At 35.0% G+C, this 19,247-nt stretch overlaps 1 protein-coding gene and 1 long non-coding RNA gene across 2 annotated transcripts; one reads left to right on the forward strand and one right to left on the reverse strand.

Annotated features, from left to right (window-relative positions):
• Nucleotides 1–387: 387 nt before the first annotated feature.
• On the forward strand, nucleotides 388–2,483 carry LOC122607135. Its single transcript, XM_043780056.1, has one exon. It carries the CDS (start codon nucleotides 938–940, stop codon nucleotides 2,252–2,254), a length of 1,317 nt encoding a protein of 438 aa, XP_043635991.1. The 5' UTR covers nucleotides 388–937; the 3' UTR covers nucleotides 2,255–2,483.
• A 9,352-nt stretch (nucleotides 2,484–11,835) lies between these two features.
• LOC122608183 lies at nucleotides 11,836–14,304 on the reverse strand. The gene is made up of 3 exons (XR_006325182.1): nucleotides 13,541–14,304; nucleotides 12,328–12,421; nucleotides 11,836–11,862 (listed from the first exon to the last, which is right to left on the reverse strand). It is a non-coding gene; the product is annotated as an uncharacterized LOC122608183 (long non-coding RNA).
• Between the last annotated feature and the right edge of the window lie 4,943 nt (nucleotides 14,305–19,247).

Genomic DNA, 19,247 nt, shown 5'->3' on the forward strand with positions numbered 1-19,247 from the left:
ATTTAAAAAGAAATTCATCTTTAAAAATACTCGTAATACCCCAAACCAAAATTCAACTTTTAAAAATAGGAAAGATTATTTGTAAACTTTAACTAAGTTTAGATATTGCCACATTAAAAAAAATTATAGATTAAGTTTTTATATAAACCCTTAAATTTTATATAAACCCCATAAATTTTACATAACTCTAAATTTTATATAAACCCCTTAACTTTTACATAGACTTTATTTACCTACTCCGTTTAAAAATAATACTATTTTTGGCTTTTTACCCTTTTTCTACGCTTGTTTCTCGGAGCTAAATCTGGACCCCACTTTCAACCCAAACGTACATTGTATTTGCATTCATTGAACTTGTAACATCAATTGCAATAAACCCTTTTCACTAATTACAATTTCATAACACAAGCACACACTCACAAAACGCAGATCTCTCCAGTTACACCACCTTCATCTCCAATTCAACATTTGTAAGTCTTTTTCAGCATGATTTTTTCTCCCAATTATTATATAAGTTTTGTTTTGGTGTAATTTGACTTATTTCTCTAGTGGGTATTAAATCGTTGTTCCTATTTTAGCTTTGATTCTTGATTGTAGTGTTAAGTATCAATAAAGGTTTGAACTTTGCACTTTGTATACCAATCTTTGTGAAAAGTTCAACAACAAAAAAAAAGATGGTTATTTGTCACACCAGAAAAATAAATACCAAATTTTGGTGACTAATTAGGTTTTACTGTTTTAGCACATGGGTTTTTGTCATTTTGTGTATTAGATGTAAAAAAGGTTTAAACTTTCACTTGAAAACAAAAAAAAATTCTTGAAATATTGATTTCTTGTGTTTATAGAGTGTGAAATTGATGCTTAATTTAAGGAGGGATTTAGGAGATTTTTAGATTGACATAGGATAGTTTGTTTGAGATATATTGATTAATTATCAATGGAGAGTAATCTATCATCTGGGAATATGATTTTGGGATCGGGTGGAAGTTTCGATTTGCAAAATTCTATGAGAGTTAATCAGCATCAACAACAACAAAACCCTTTTAATTTCCAGCAACAACATCATCAGCTTAACGTTCAATCTAGTAGACAACAAGGAGGCCTGAATCATCCTGTGATCCACGAAAGTTTCCCTTTACGAATGGGAACGATTCAAGAATGTAATCGTCATAATCAGACGATTTCTTTGTCTGATTTTGGGAAAGGGGATAGGGGAAAGAGTTCTATAAGTGATGAGGATGAACCTAGTTTTAATGAAGATGGTCAGGAGAATCGGAATGATGAAAACCGTGGGAAAAATATGTCACAGTGGCATAGAGTGAAATGGAGTGATCCTATGGTGAGGCTTTTGATAACTGCGGTCTCTTATTTAGGTGAGGATGCTTCGGTGGAAATTGGAGGTGGGACAAGAAGAAAGTATTTGAATTTGCAAAAGAAGGGTAAGTGGAAGTCTGTTTCTAAAGTTATGGCGGAAAGGGGTCATTTTGTTTCTCCTCAACAGTGTGAGGATAAGTTTAATGATTTAAATAAACGTTATAAACGACTTAATGAAATTCTTGGTAGAGGTACTTCTTGTGAAGTTGTCGAGAATCCTTCCCTTCTTGATATGATGGATCATGTTTCTGATAAAGCAAAAGATGAAGTTAAAAAGATTCTTAACTCTAAGCACTTGTACTATGAAGAAATGTGTTCGTATCATAACGCGAATCGTTTGCATCTTCCTCATGATCCTGAATTGCAGCGTTCACTGAGGTTTGCACTTAGAGCTCGAGATGATCATGAGAATGATGGAAGACGGGGGACACATGATGATCTTGATCTTGAGGAGGAGGATCACGATCCATACATAGATGATCATGATGAGTATGATGACCATCAAACTCATCATAATCATGGTTTAAATATTGATCACAGAGTAGCATATAGTGTCGGTGAGGGATCTTCAAAAAGGGTAAAACCAAACGAGGGTTCACAACTGAAAGTGCAGGGTGACATGAATCAAGAAGGGATGAAAGCAAATCTTTTGCAAGACCAATGGATGAAACATCGGTTAGTACAACTTGAAGAGCAGAAGGTACATATTCAAGCACAAATGTTGGAATTGGAGAGAGAACGGTTTAAGTGGCAAAGGTTTCGCAGGAAAAAGGATATGGAACTAGAGATGATGAAGATGGAAAACGAGAAGATGAAATTGGAAAATGAACAAATGACGTTGGAATTAAAGCGTAAGGAGATGTCTACAGATCTTAGTTAGTTTGCCTTGATTTCAACCTAAGGTTTGCCTAAGGATTGATTTTTTATTTCTCTTCTTGATTTTCATTTTTGGGTAGCAGCTCCTATCTTGTTTAAAAGTTGAAATCGTGTCTTATTAACCACCGGTTTAAACTTTTTATATTCTATGGGATTAATAACTACAATCTGCAAAGTTTGGTTGTCTGGTTTTTTGGTTTAGATTGTTTATAGAAATGTTAAATGTTATCGTCTCTGCACCTTACATGTGATTTCAAAATATGAGTATTGTAGTTTTGTAATGTTTGTGTGTGCGTTTTATGAGGAAAAGATTATCATTTGCTTGGTTCTTTTTACTTGGCTGATTACATGTGTATTTGACCACAAACAACAGGCGTCGCTTGTTAGCATGACGTGCTTTTTAGCTCATGCCATATTCTTCCTTCATATCTGTCTAGTAGCATACGGGAGTTATAATTTAGACTTGGCAAAACGGGCATGTGAAATATGGGTCGGGTCAGATAATGGGTGTTTGACTATTTTCTATGGTGTTTGTCAAGACAATTAGATAGTTGACAGATCTTCTAAATCAGCAAACAAAACAGAGGGTTTCAAACCCTCCGTCTCTTGGGGTTGAGACAACTGATGCTGTAACGAATTCTTGATCGTAAACTTCTTATATGTTCAAAGAGTCCAATTGTTTGTTTCATATCCATATGTGATGGTATTATCAAATTCTTTTCCGAGTTATTAGACCTTCGAAGTTTGAACAGTGTTTATTGAACATTTACGTTTTGGGGGTTTTGGCACATTTCTTAATAGCTGTGGTTTAGAGGTGGCAACATAGTCGGGCTGGGTCAATTTTGTCTTGGGGGTTGATTCGCATACACTTTTTGGTCAAGTAAATTATATATATATATATATATATATTTTTTTTTTTGAAAGGTAAATTACAAAAAGTTTGTATTGAGCACATTCATATATGTAATGCTCCCAGAGGCTTTGGGATATAAATGAGTGGTCCATCACGGTGTGGATCCATTCTTTTCTTTTAAATTAAGGTGTGCTAAAACCGGAACAGAGATCACTGAACTGTTTATTCCAAGACGGTGAGTCTTCTTCACAAATTGTTACACAAATGTATCGATAAGGCCATAAGGGACTAAGGGTATTCCTGTTCGAAGTTTATTGTTAGGCGGGTCTTTTTAAATTTAATATTAGGCAGAAAGTATGCGTTTGAGAATTTAATTGTGACAAATGACAAATTAGAAAACAATATGATTGTGACATGTAATAAAAAATAATTGAATTAGCTTCTAGCTAAATGGATATGTGTTATAACATGAAAACAATATGTTGTACTTTCCCTGATAACTTAATGGTTTAGGCACCAGTTTTCCCTGATAATTTAATGGTTTAGCACCAGTTTCATGCTGAAAGTCTTGAAGTCTCGAGTTCGACATATAGGAAAGATATTTTAAGGTATTTCACAAATAAAGTCCTCCAGAAGCAGGACTGAGGGGGCAGAGTTTTATCCCAATTAAATGTCGTGCCTTCGGGTGGTTTAGTTGGGAGTTTCTCCTCCTACTAGGTATTGAGGGTCCTGGAAGTTTTGAGTTCAAGACATGGGAAAGACATTTTAAGGTATTTCACAAATAAAGTTCTGCAGAAGCAGGACTAAGGGGCATGGTTTTATTCCAATTAAATGTCGTGCCTTCGAGCGGTTTAGTTGAGAGTTTCTCCTCCTATTAGATATTGAGGGTGAGAGGCCTCTCTAGCGCGGATCAGGTTAAAATAACGTAAGTTAGATCCCTTGTTGCGAGCAAATGATTCACACCTTTCAAAAAAAATACAATTGTTTGTTTAAGAAGAGAAAAATTTATCAATATTTTGCACCATTGGCCACAATCTTGTTTTTTGGGCTCCGGGTCTATTTAATACGAGTATTAATGGAAGTATTTGCGCATGCGCCAATGATGCAGCGACGACTTTGTGACGGAGGCGACGGATGATTATGGTGGTGGTGACGTCAAATGATGAGGTAATCTATACTATATTATAATAAAAATAACACTTTATCTTTAGAAATGTTGAAAAATATGTAATATTTTCACTTAACACTCCTTAGAATATTTTCATCTATACTACACCCTTAACTTTAATGATTAAATTACACTATCAATCATTTATCTTTTAAAATATCTCTATTAACCCTTTACATAAATTACTTTTACATCAATTATCTACACCACTCGGCGCCTCATCCACCACCAACAGTCGCCCCCAGCATTACATTGTCGCCATCATGACCATCGCCGCATCGCGCGAGTAACGTGTTAGTTAATATACAAATATTTAGGGGTAGATAATATTTTTTAAAATATAAAAATTGACTAATGGTGTAATTTCATCACTCAAGAAAATGATTAATTTTTTTAAAAGTTTAACCTAAAAATCCTTTTTAATGGAAAAATCAATGGATAAAATAAGGAACGAGATTTAGTGGAATTTAAGTGTTATCATCGTCTTGTAGTTTTAGATTAATTTTTAGGAGAATATATCAATCTTTTTATACTAATTCGTTAACGATCAATTCGTATCTCATTTTTTTTTTTTAAACTTTGAACATGGGATGGAAGAATTATTTTAAGGTATGAGAGAGATACCGAATAATTTATAAAAATTTAAAAGCAAACATACATAATGACAGGCTAATTATAGGTTAGGATGTTGAATACGTTAGACCACTAACCGCAATTAACAATTTATTGGATGGATTCCCAAGAGCAATGTTTTAAATACCGGTAAATACCGGCCGGTATCACCGGTACCGGAGACCACGCCGATATTTTAAGTCCGGTATTTTCTCGGTATTTTCATTATTCAATACCGGCCGGTATTTCCGGTATTCTCGGTATTTTCCGGTATTACCATACTGGTATCGGTATTTTCAAAAAATAAATTTTGATTTTTTAAAAAAATTATTTTTATGATACTTTAATGTTATTTTTTGTTATTTGTGACTTTAAAACCTATATTTTGTTATGAAATACATATTTGGTATTATTTTTGATTAAATTATAATTGCATTTTGACTATTTTTGTTAAATTGTAACAAGTTTTGTAGGATTTTTACACAAAAAATATAATAAATTAAAAATAGTTGTACCGGCCGGTATTTCCGATATTACCGATAATACCGGTAATACCGGAAAATTTTTCCACACCGGTATAACTAAAATACCGGTTTTTAAAACATTGCTCGAGAGTGAAGAGTTTGACACTCTCGTCACTACCAACCGGAAGCAAGATGGAGGACTGCGTAATACAGGGGCTTTTGTATGTTTGAAACAAAAGTTAAAACGTCTCAAACTAGTGGAACTGAAGACGTGGAACAAGAACAGAGTCCCCATTCGCAATAGAGACCACATTACTTGAGAGATTGCTGATGTTGATAACGAGCTTTCCAGGGATAATGATAAAGTCGAGTTATGCAATCAGAGACGTTTTCTCATGGCAAAAGCTAATACTTTGGATCACAATGCAAATCGGGACTTGAAATAAAAGGCAAAAATCAAATGGTGCATTGAAGGAGATGAAAACTCAAAATTCTTACATGTCGTGATTAATAAGAAAAGACGAGTTGCTTCTTTAAAAGGAGTTAAACATAATGACGTTTGGATCAATGAACCTAGAGATATCAGAAGTTGTTTTTACAATAATTTTAGATAAGTTTAAGAAAATTGGAAGGGCTTCCTATTTCTCTTGATTCGGATAATTTCAAGAAACTCCCTGATTCTAACTCTGTTATGCTTGAGGCGGATTTTTCTATTGATAAAACAAAAACTGGCAGTTGGAACTGTGGTGGGGAGAAAGCTCTTGGGCGGATGAATTATCTTTTGCTTTCATTATAAGGCATTGGGATACTCTGAAAAATGAAATCGTCGACATGGTTTCAGAATTTCAAAACCAAGCAGTCATTCCTCCCGGTTGTAATTCCTCCTTTATCACTTTACTTCCTAAGGTTCTTAATACCCTAATTGTTTCCGATTTCAGGCCCATTAGCTTAATTGGTATGCAATACAAGATCATTTCAAAGTTGTTTTCTAATCGTCTTGCCAATGCGGTTGATTCTATCGTAAGTCCTGAACAAACTGCATTCATCAAAGGCAGGCAAATTTTGGATGGCCCCATGCTCCTTAACGAAGTTATTGACTATTATAAGAGTCGATGCCTTTCAAGATCGATTTTGCCAAGGCTTCTGATTCTTTGTTATGAGACGTTTTATTATTCATATTGTCAGTTATGGGATTTAGTCATAAATGGATTTCGTGGATAAAAACCTGTTTATTTTCTGCAAGATCATCTGCCATGGTTAATGGGAGTCCCACTGAAGAATTTCTCATCTGTTGTGGCTTACGTCAAAGAGATCCCATAGCACCGTTTCTATTTATCATTGCTATGGAGGGACTCCACGTGACTTTAAATAATTTGGTTAGATGTGGGAGGTTTGCTTGTGCTAACATCAACGATGTTTCTATTTCTCATCTATTTTACGCAGATGATGTTATGTTGGTAGGCAATTGGATCAAGTCGAATTTAAATGTCATCTCTAATGCATTTCGATTCTTCTACTGTGTATCGGGTCTAAAAATCAATTTTGATAAGTCTTCCATTATCGGTATTGGGGTTGACGAAGCTGAAGTCTCGCATATGGCCAATGGTATTGGATGCAAAATTGAGTAAATATCGTGGCATCCCATTTGGTTGCAACTCTAGAAGAATCAATACTTGGAACCCAATTTTGAGTAAATTTCAGAAATGACTTTCCAACTGGAAGGCTAATTTATAATCTATAGGAGGTAGATCTACTTTAGTATCTTCGGCCCTCGGTTCCTTGGGGATTTATTTCCTTTCCATTTTCCGGATGCCTAGAAAGGTTAATCAAGTTTTAGAGTCCATCAGATCTAACTTTTTTTCTGGGATGGTTCTAGTTCCAATAGAAAATTAGCATGGATTAAATGGGGTAAAGTAAATAGCTTCAAAAGAAGAGGGAGGTATTGGCATTGGAAGTTTGGACGCCATGAACAAGGCACTTCTTTACAAAAGGAGATGGCGTGCTCTTGATAGTCTGAACAATCTATGGGTTACAGTCTTAAAGGCGATAGATGGTAAAGGTTGCTTCTCTAATTTTGTTTCTAATAATACAGGTTGCTGGTCTAGAATGTAGAGACAGTAAAAGAATGCCATCAAAAATCCGATATACGTGTAACGGTGGGCCACGACTTAAAGACTAAATTTTGGACAGACATTTGGTGCGGCAATGTGGCTTTGGCTTCATAACTACCAAGACTAGTAGCTTAAATTTAAATAAAGAATGTTCGGTGAGTGATCGTCGTCAAGCTAATGGGTGGAATTGGAATTGGAGAAGACCTTTAAGGTCTTTGCGTGAACAACATCAGGTAAATTCCCTTATTAGTTATCTCACACTAGGAGGTACGGCTACTGATGTTGATGATTCTTAATTGGTCATGGAATCTCAATGGTGAGACCGAATTTAATATTGCTCAGATAAGAAAAGAATACCGCTCATCATTGTCTTCCTCTTGATCCCAAAGTAAAGACTAAATGGACCTCACTTCTTCCCAAGAAAGTGAATTGAATATATTTATTTGGAGAATGAGATGGAATTGTATCCCCACCAATGTCAAACTATTTGCAAGGGGTATTGGCGTGAACTCGGTAAGTTGCAAGCAATGTCAAAATGGTGTAGAGACCATCAATCATATTTTTCAAAGGTGCAAGGTATCGAGAGAAACTAAAAGTCTTTTGACTTTTGAGCAATTGGATTCGGATTCACACCCTCAAGATATCATTAAATGGTGCGACAACCTCGGAATTCCTAGTAGAGTTCCTGTTAAGATTGGAAGCTACATTGTTTACTTATTGATTGTTACTTATACACACCTTTGGATCCACAACGTCAACAGTGGAATTTTATCAGCTGGGATGAATGGAGCGCGAATCCTCTTCAAAATTTCTAGTATTTTCGAATTCTTGTAAAGTATGATGTGAATGCTTGTAGATCCATATTGAGAAGCTGGTTTCTTGGAATGGAAGACTTGCTATAGCTACAACTTTCTGTTGCTCTATATTCACGACTTGATGGTCTTAATCTATACTATATTAGAAAGAAAATTGCCCTCTTTAACATTTTATGTTTCTAACATCCCATCAAAACTAAATTATTATAAGTCTCAACTCAAGAGATGGTACTACCTGAAAACACCTCTATGTCAATGGTGAGAATTCTTTGCAATATAAACACTCAACTTGAGACGACCAGTTATAGTGAATTTATACCAAGTCCATGGTTAGATTACTTAAATGGTGACAATAAGTAAATGACAATTGATATCGCCTATTTTATATATATTTATTTTACGTGATATCGTTTTTTTATAATTATTTTATGTTCGTATTATTGTCATTTTTATAGACTATTATATTTAATATGTACTTCTATTAAATTATAGTATATGAGATGAGATACGTCAAGAATGAGCATGAAGTTGATTTGTGAGAAAATAAAAACTAAAGCTTAACAGACTTACAAAAGTGGACTTGCCTGTATGATACATGAAGCAAAATAACTTTAAAGTTTCTAAACGGGTTCATGATACAGCCCAAAACAAATAATGGTTATTATTCAACTTTATGGATGGAGTTAACAAAAGTCCATACGTGGACTACAATCAATGAAAGGAAAAGAGAATAAAGTATGGGCCGAGACGGAATAAGGAAACAATTGAATTAAGTTGGCTATATTTGTCGTGGAAGAAAGTCGGTTAAGAGGTGGAGTCACAAATAAATCCCAACGACTATATATATCATATCATATCATATATCATAATAAAATAATATAGAATGGACATGACAATTTTTAGAATAATATAGGGAGTATTGTAAGACTTTGGTTCGTGGGTAGCAGCTCTCGATCAATCAGCCAACGACTTCTGGTTCGATCTTTTAACTCTTTTACATTTATTATTATTATTATTAGTTAGACTATATTTACTATACAATTATTATTATGAATTTTATTTATTTGATTATTGTTAATTTTATTTATCTTGTCATGAGTAGCTAATTTTCTTTATACCCACTTGGATATGTGAGCATGTCATAGGTTGTCACTTTGTTATAATTATTATTGTTGAACACGGTTTTTACGTTTAATTGAAGATCCATGTTTGTCTATGTTTATATATTGTTTTGGTTTTTTATATAAATTAGTTGGTAACTAATTAGAAGTTCGAGAGAAATCTATAGGATTACTAATTGGTTTATGAAAGAATTAATCGGTCTTTAATTAATTCAAAGTTATTGGAGTTCGAGAGAAACTAGTGATAGAGATTAAAACAATCGAATTTAGATGAATGTGTTAGTCATTTATGATAGAGAGATCTAATTAGACGCTTAATAAGCAGTTCGAGAGAAAGCTTTTTAGGTTAAATCGTAAAACCAACTTAGGACTTAATGCTTGATTGTTAGGGTAGAAATTATTCGCAATAACTATACTTTTGACAATTAAAGATGTGAGTATAACGAGAGTTTATCTTAATTACATATTAAGTAATTCAACATAAAAAGTGACATTGTGATAATTTGACATGTGAGCTATTCCAAGTGGGTGTGCTTTTTAATATTATTGTTTCACAAAATCTTTTTTCAATTAATTCTACAGAATTTCTAACTTTTTCAAATTAACTAACTGCTTTCAAAACCAAGGTCATGGGAGTCCTTAAAATCTAAATCTTTAAATTACATTAAACTCGCTTACTCTTAATCGGTCTCTATAGATTCGACCTAGACTTACCTTTAAACTATATTTCATATGAACGGGTCTACTGTCCGAGAGTGTGTAGTAGTCGGTTCTAGGGTATTACTTGTTTATAAATTTAAGACTAGATTTTACACATCAACAATGCAATAAGTAAATACAATAAAGTAAATATGGTGAGACCAAGTTGTAATTTTCGAATGTATTTTATTTATTGATGTTAAATAAAATACAAGGTTGTTGCGGAACCAAAATAATATACATAAATTTAAATATTCTAACAACCTATGAAATACAATTGATCTATACTTGGAAATTTTCTTTCACAATCGAAACACTTAAAGTTGTGAAGTGTTCCCTTTTACGATTGAGAAAATATTGCACAAGTTCACCAAGAATATTGTAAAAGTCTGAATACGCAAAGTAGTATTTTTGTTGTGCAAAGACCTCTATTTATAGACCGTTGGCATTGGGATTCCAACTTTATCGTATTGATATGGTTGACAGCATTTAAGGAAACTAGTTGAATTCCTTTGAAATGCTTAATAAGGTAAGCCAAGATGTTACTTTATCCAACCTGCTTTATGCACTTTTGCACTTTAATCATAGACAAATGATATTATCTTGTATAAAGCTGCATAAAGCAAAAAGGTCTTCCTCGTAATCAGTGTAAAGCATTGTAAAGGCTTTAAACTGATGCTCTCCAGTTTCTATATGAATAGAATGTCAACTGGGCTTCGCTACCATTGCCATTCTCTATCTCCCACTTGTTGTCTTCGACTTCAATTGGAATGTCTTCAGGTTTGATCAGATCTCAACTAGAGGAAGTCTTCAGTTGCGTTGGCTGTACATTGCGACTGGACTTCAGATATTTTTGGACAATTCTTCTGGTCTTCAGATGCAGCTGGAGAGGCTCCAGTTTTCAGTGAAACTGGACCCAACAAATTCCCCCTAATTGTCCTGAAATATTTTCAAGTGTTTTCAAACTTGTTTCTATACAAGTGTAACTTTGTAAAACTTGTGTTTGATAAAACCCATTAATTTTCCAAGGTTTGGACCAAATCTTGGAAAATTAATGGGTTTTAACAAACACAAGGTTTTGTAAAATCTTGGAAAATTAATGGGTTTTATCAACCAATTCTGACCAAACCTGAAGACGGTCCAGTTGAAGTCGAAGACATCAAATGGAAGAAAGAGACTGGCCATGGCAGCGAAGCCCAGTGGCCATCTAACCGTATCAAGACTGGAGAGCATCAGTGTAAAGAACTTACAAAGCTTTACACTAATTACGAGGAAATTGCCTTTATTGCTTTATGTACCATTACCCGGATAATAGATATTATCTTAGTATAAAGTACAAAGCAGGTTGGATAAAGTATGTACTCTGACATACTTTATTTAGCATTTTCAAGGAAAAGTTCACACATCCTTAAATGCTCCCAACGATATTTGTACGGCAAAGTTGACATTCCCAATGTCAACCTTTGCCTATAAATAGAGGCCTTTGCACAACACAATATGTAACACCCCACCGTTGGCGGAAACATGAGGTGTCATGAAAAGTACAGCACGACATGGAATTACATAGATACTGCTAAATAAAATAGAATATAACAAATATATTCCTAAAACATGAGTTCGAAGTCATAAAAGAACAACTTAATACAATAAGTCATTAGATGGTATAGTCTAAGGCATTTAGCCTTAAAGTCTGACAATAAATGAAGGAGCACTAATCTCCGAAGTCCAAGCCTAGAATAACAGTCTTTATCCCTGATTAGCCTGAGTACCTGAAAAGTATACTAAAATGTGTCAACACAAAGGTTGGTGAGTTCGTAGGTTTTAGTCAAAAAGTCTAGTCGAATAAATAAGTCTTTTGTCGATTCTTTTAAGTACAAAAATAAGTATTTGTTCAATATATAATGAGCAGGGTTACGCCATATAAGTCAAAGTACTCAAGTCCCAAGTCCAAGTCTCAAAGTCTCAAAGACCTCAATGTCTCAAAGTCCGGCCTTACGGTACCTGCCTTAGTCCAAAGTCTCAAGTCTCCAATACACACAAAAAGCACGTCAAATAAGCACAACAACAAACACATAAACACACATATACAACAAGACAGAAGCACGTCAAATGGCACAAGTAACTCTATACGCACCGGATCAATATTGAACATAAGCAGAAATCGACAAAACTGTTTAAAAGAACAAGTATACTTCTACCCCAAAACTTGTAAAAAGAGGGGCTATGAAACTCACCTGAAAGCAGCACAAGCACAAATATCCTATATCAACGAACAGGAACACGAACTGTCAGAAACACTGAAACAAGCTCACTATCTGTCCAAAAGTCCTACATTGTCCACAAGTCACTCAATAAGTACTTACTTATTTGCACAAGTCCATGTCCTATACTAGTGTCTTAGGAAATGCCATTATGTCTCGTCAAATGTCATAATATATATATGAGTCCCTTTGTTCTTGTAAATGTCTAAATGAAATAATTCGTTAAATAATATCACGATTTATTGTCTATATCTCGTCAAGTACTCTTATGAAATATTATTATAAAAATGTGTTAAGTCCAAAAAGTCATAAAATATGCATATATGTAATCTTTATGATTTATATATAACATTTATAAAGTCCCTTCGTTTCAAATTAATCTTTCTATTTATGTATGTATACATATATATGTATGTTCTTATTAAAATTAGTCCTTCTATATATATATAAAAATTGTCCATTTTAATTAATTGGTATATTATATATATATATAGGTCTAATGTCCATATTATCTCCGATGTCACGTTTTATTGTTTATATCCCGTCAAGTCCTTGTATAAACGCCTTTATAAAATATATTAAGTCCGGAAAATAGTATGATTTGTATCTTGTCTTTGCAAAGTCCTTTAATTCTTGCATTTATATATAGTCATTATAAAATCTTTTCATATAAATGTATATATATATAGTCATAAGTCCATAAAACCACGATATCACGACAATTTTTGGATTACATTATAAACACGACCCGAAATGACTAACCATAATTCACTTTGAACGAGAAATCCAAGTTTTTACTTTTGACTAGAAAACTTAATTAATTTTGACTACAAAGTCTAGATAAGATCCAAACCCTAATTTTTAACTAATTCAAAACTTAATCCAAACTTTAACCATAAGTCCAAATAATAACCAAAATAATTCAAACTAAAAGACCAAATTAGACAAATAGTAAATCTGCCTTTGACCATGGTTGACCGCCGTAGACCGGCGTTGACTGAATCGAAAACCAAGATCCCGGGTAGATCCGATCACAAAGAACAAGTTACAACACGATTTCCATTCGGATCTACACTATATCTAATCGAAAACAAACAACATCATACATACACCCACGATTTTATTAGATTTCGGTTCATAACAACACATACCAAACCGAATCACAAGATTACACAACAAAACTTACCCAAGATGAAAGATTTCGGACCGTAGTTATCGGATTTGGAAGGATTTGGGTTCAATCATTTCGGATCTAGAGATTTTCGCATATATACGTTGACATATTCTCATATTGAACCGAAAACCATACATTTTTCTCAAGAAGTTTTCGAATCTACAAATATATACCCGAAAATACACATATTTTTTTCAAGAACTCGGATCTATATACATATATATACACATTTATGTAACCGAAAATATATATATATGTATATAATATACAAAATTTCGAATTTAATAGAAGGAAGAAGAGAACAACCGATTTATACATATATTTATAAAAAGATTTCGGATTTATGATTTCAGATTCAAAGGGTCTTCGGATTAAACATTTTGGATCCAATGGTTTTCGGATTTAAATCAGGAAAAAGATGAACAAAACGATTTGACCAAACCGTAGGTCATGAACATGACGATATCCGGTCGTGAAGAAAGGAAAGAAGTCGACTTCGTGACCATAGCTTCGACTATCACACCAATCCAGTCTAAACCCGGCCGACTTATGCTCAAAACTCACATATGTTTTCGGTTTTAAAGATTTTCGTGAGTATATTTGTATGTATAAACCGATTTGTGTATGTATAAACCGATTTGTGTAAGTATTTCGTGAGTATATTTGTATGCACCCATTTTTTGATGTGAAGATGGTGATTTCTTGATGACAATTTTCGTGAGAGAAGGAAAGGATGGGGAGGGCGGCTGGAGAGGAGAAAAAGAAAGAAAGAGTGAAGTGAGAAGGGAGGGGGAGAAAATGAGAGAAAGGGAGTTAGGGTTAGGGTTTTGTTAGTTCCCACCCTTGACCCTTGACCGAGTTGACCATCTTTGACCTTCACAAAACTCGTTTGACTCGACCATTTTACAAGACTCATGACCCGTAAATTTATTTTGTCGTCATATTTAAACGTAACTTTTTAATAGCTTTCTAACGGCTATAAATATGTTTATATTTAGTTATTAAATCTTTAACTGACTTAATTTTAAATATTTTACTTAATTTGGCATTTCCACAAGACAACTAGTATTCCTCCTATTCTCGAGTCCACGTACAATTTTTTTCTAAAGTCTAAGCGTTCATAAAGCCCAAATCAAATAGCAATTCATTTATTCCGTGATAAAGTCTTATAAGACTAATTACGTACATAAACTAACGAACTTAAAATGATCGGAAGGGTATTTTAGTAAAAGCGCTCAGACGACAGTTGTCACACAATAACAAGTCTTTGCATCTTTACACTTTGCAATATACTGGTGTGCTTGTGCAATATTCTCTCAATCGCAAAAAGGAACATTTCACAACTTTAAGTGTTTCGATTGACAAGAGAATTTCCAAGTTTAGATCAATTGTATTTCATAAGTTGTTAGGATATTTACATACTTGTAATATCTTGGTTCCGTATCAACCATTGTATTTTTTTTTATAATCAATAAATAAAATACATATGAAAAATACATATTGTTTCACCATTTACTTTATAAGTTAATTTATTATTGCATTGTATTTACTTATTTGAATTGTCATCTTAATAAGTAAACCTTCCAGATAACCTGGTATAATGTTTACCTTAACTGGTCTCGTCCAGATCTGGTGAACTTATTGCAAAGAAACTTCACTATTGACATAGAGATGTCTCCAGTTTAGTACCATCTGATTAAGAATTGGGACTTACAGATAGATTTATGGATCACCATTCCAGGTGGAAAGACTCATACCACATTTTTTTTATATAAGTTTTAGGGGGAACTTATTAATTTATTTTCTCACTAGACAAATTTTCTGAAAAAAAATGTTTCTGGTACCTTGTAAATGTGTCCCTCTCATTAATAGTGGATAAGTTGACGTGCATGTTTGAAGTGACTTCTGTCGCTTTATAAATGTGTCCCTCTCATTTGTCTATATTAGTTGATGTGCGTGTTTGAGGATTGCCAGAATGGTCTAATCTGGGTACGTACTGGAATGTCCCTCCAGTGTACCATCAGTGCATGTTCTACTGGCCTAATCCACCAGTGATACTGGAGTGTCCAGTCAACCTCCAAATGCATTGAAATGAGTCTTCGTATGTTAAGTCATAATATTTTAATACTTGATGCTAGTGCTTGCCATCCATACAAACTTTTTATCTGGACAGTTACTGTTCACCTTACGTGGCATGACTTTTTCAACTTAAAATGATGGTTTTGTTACATTGGGAAAACAAAAAGTGCAAGTTGGTAATTTTATGGGCTGTCAACCGTCATACATTTATGTGTGATGGGAAACATTAAATGCGGATGTCAAAACCGATCAAAATTGTTTTAAATATATTTCAAACTTACCGTTTTGAATTCCATTTTCTCTTTCCTCTATAAATACCCATATTTATCTCACTTTTCAGTTTTATCTCGAAAATCATTTACTCCTAAATTCTTTCAGTTTCATCTTCATAAATTTCAATGTCTCCCAAACCATCTCCGAAAAATCTTTTAGCTGCCAATTATGCTCCGGTAGCCACCGTAAAAAGGGCCAATCACATCTCTCTCACTGCAGACGCCATCAGAATCAACATGAACAACTGGATGGCCAAACTCTCAACTAATCGTTCAGCAACATCCATTATTGGAAGGTTAAATACCTTCTTCTTGAGCAGTCCTTTGTATGGTGCCCTAACCTTGAATCCGGGCAAAATGTACCATGACTATCTATGTGAGTTTTGGTACACTGCCGTGTGTGTGGAAAGTGATGAATCCATCCACTACACACTTAAACATGGCACCAAGAAGTTCACCATTACTGTTGATTCTCTCAAAGATGCCCTGAGAATGAATTGTTTTGATGAGAATGAAATGCCTGTTGAAATCCCTTCTAGCATCAATACCAGGGAAGTGTGCAGGTTGATGGGGCACGCTGAGATTGTAGATGAGAATGGACAGCTGCTCAGGAAGGGTTCTGTTTATATGAGTAGTTGACTGATTCATCGAGATATTTTTTCACACACCTTGTTGAATGTTTGGATGGCAGTTCTGGAGGCTTAGACCAGATAAATCAAACGCAGCTTCAGATTGCCTATTGATTGTGGCATGGGTATAGGGTGGATTTTGCCCAGATAATCTTCAATGATCTGGTGGACAGATTGAAGGTCAAGAGCAAGAAAGCCTTCATTCCTTTTATTCGATTTTTGTCTATTATTTTCAAAAGGGCTTTAAAAGATGAGTATACTTTAAATACAACTCATTTTTCATTATGTAAATATCTGAGGGACCTTAACCAGTTGACCTTATCTCCTACTGAGGTTGATATTCCATCAGTGATGCTGTACCAATTTAGAATACAAGAAGAAGAAGCCAATGCATCATCACCAGATGAATTAGAAGAGGCTGCAGGTGAGCCTCAAAATACTGAAGAACCCGTTGAGGTTCCCACCGTTGAAAGGGTGTTGCCCATTTCTCAAGTAGCTCCTAATCCCACCACACCAAGGAATAAAACTCGTCGTCTTAGGAGAGACAGAGTTTTGGTCTCATCTCTTCCAGAATCTTCTCAACAGGATTTTGGAGATATTAATTAGGAAAATCCACAAGCAACCACTTCCACAGTTCTTGTAGAAGGAAGTGGTGAAGAAGAAAGAGGGTCAGGGTCACCTCTAATAATACCAGTCTCAACTTCTGCAAGTGGGGACATCATGACTGCAGATGGATCATTAATTGTGGAAGGAGTTCAGGGGGAACAAACTGAGAATCTGGAGAAGGGTGCTCAGATTGATTTAAATAGAGTGGGGGAGAATGTCTAAGTAGAGGACCAAGCAGGTGGAACCGGCCCAGATTAGGATATGGTTGATTCTCTACTGTCTGAAGACAATGACTTTGATGTGAACATGAGTTTTCCGGGAGATGAAGAAGTTGATCGCACTATTAATTCTGTCTCCCAGTCAATTCTTTCAGAAATGCCTCCTCCACCTCCAGAAAATACACCAACACCTACTCCAGAACAAACAACAACAACACCAACAACTTCTGAATCACCTTGTGCACCAGAAAATCAACCCCTTCAAACTTCTGAACCACTGGTAGTCACCCAATCAACTGAAAATATCACAAGGGTGTTGCCAATATGTTCTATCACCAGAATCACCAATCCTTCCAGTGGTCTTTCCTCTTCTTCTTCAACCGAGGTCCAATGCCTTTTTGATAAGGTGGCGGACCTGGAGAGATCACTGCAATCTTCTTCTCAAGTTATTTCTGACTTTAAATCTTTAATTTCCAATAATCTTAAGTCAGGAATGAACATATTTGCTGGTAATGAGAAGATGGTCTTTGAGAAACTGGATGAACTTGTTGTGGCAACAAATAAAAATTCTGAATTTATACAAGTTGCAGTCCAGGGATTAAAGGAGGATATGGTGACATCAGTTCAGACTGCCTTCAAAGCCAAAATTGTTCAACCTTTGGCGAGTCTGATTGGTAAGGTGCAGAATTTGACCACCAGAATAAGCTGTCTGGAAAGCAGGCCAACTCTTGAGAAGAATTCTGTTGTCAGCACCCTTAGTGATGAAGTTGTCAGAAAATTTAGGGTGGATATGTTGAAGGAAATAACAGAAGAAGTTTCTGAAACAATCATCATAAATCTTCGTGATGGGTTGCTGCCTGAAGTAATAAAGATGATTGACAACCAGTTGCCTCGCCACTTTCCTCAGGATCTATAGATTATCAAAAAGGAAGTGATGCAGTTGAGGAAGACTGTGAACAACATTTCTCCAGTGTCTGGTAGAACCTTTGATTCTGCTGATAGACATAAATTGGACCAAGTGTGGAATCATCTTCAGTCTGGAGATGCTTCAATGGGGGAAAGTTTTTCAAAAGAAAAAGCTGGTGATCTTCAGAAAAAAATTGAAGTCTGGAAGAAGGTGATTGGAACAACAGATGTCATTGGTACTGACGCCAGTGTTCAGGTTGAAGAAGAGGCTGCTGGTACTGATGCCAGTGAGCCAGTGTTGGAAGAATTCCCAGACATCCCAACCACAATGAAAAAGATCAGAAGAAAGAATGTGGTGTCTGGTGAAGCAACTAGAGAAGCAGAAGAAGAATATGTATCTGCTGATGAGGCCAAGGCAAAAAGACTAGAGCAAGAGTGCATCATGATTGAAATTTTCAAGAAAAATATGAAGGATGACTTAATTGCTCACCAGTTAGATATGGTCAGGCATGGGACTCTGGATTCTTATAATGCTGGCAGGTTGGGTGTTCAAATTGAAGTTTATAAAAAAATGAAGGATGATCCCAGGCTCAAGAAATGTCTATATTCGATCCATGTATGCTCAAGATGAACAAGTTTATGATTCTGAAATTTATGGTGTAAGCATACTGGATCTCATTGCCCAGAGAAAAGAAGAATTGAAAGATCTCCAGAATCAAGTAAGGAGTAATGCTACTGCTCTGGAGAATGAATATAGAAAGAAGATCAAAGGTTTGCGCAAGGCACCAGCCAGATTAACAAAAGCTGCCAGAGATGCAGATCTTAGCACCTTCACTCCCTTGAACACTCCAGAAAGAATTAACAAAGAAAAAATTCAACAAGTTGCTGAGCAAAGAAAGGTGTCCAGGGAAGTTGATGATTTGGTAAGGAAGGCTCAGATAAAAGAAAAGTATGAGCATTTGTCAAGATTCAGAGCTGATGTCTGACCAATACTGGGTGCTGAGATCCA

This window comes from Erigeron canadensis, chromosome 7, assembly GCF_010389155.1.
Source record: "Erigeron canadensis isolate Cc75 chromosome 7, C_canadensis_v1, whole genome shotgun sequence".
Classification (NCBI taxonomy): domain Eukaryota; kingdom Viridiplantae; phylum Streptophyta; class Magnoliopsida; order Asterales; family Asteraceae; genus Erigeron; species Erigeron canadensis.

Excerpts from the sequence above, each read along its gene's own strand:
- LOC122607135 (XM_043780056.1), top strand. The coding sequence starts at position 938 with ATGGAGAGTAATCTATCATCTGGGAATATGATTTTGGGATCGGGTGGA.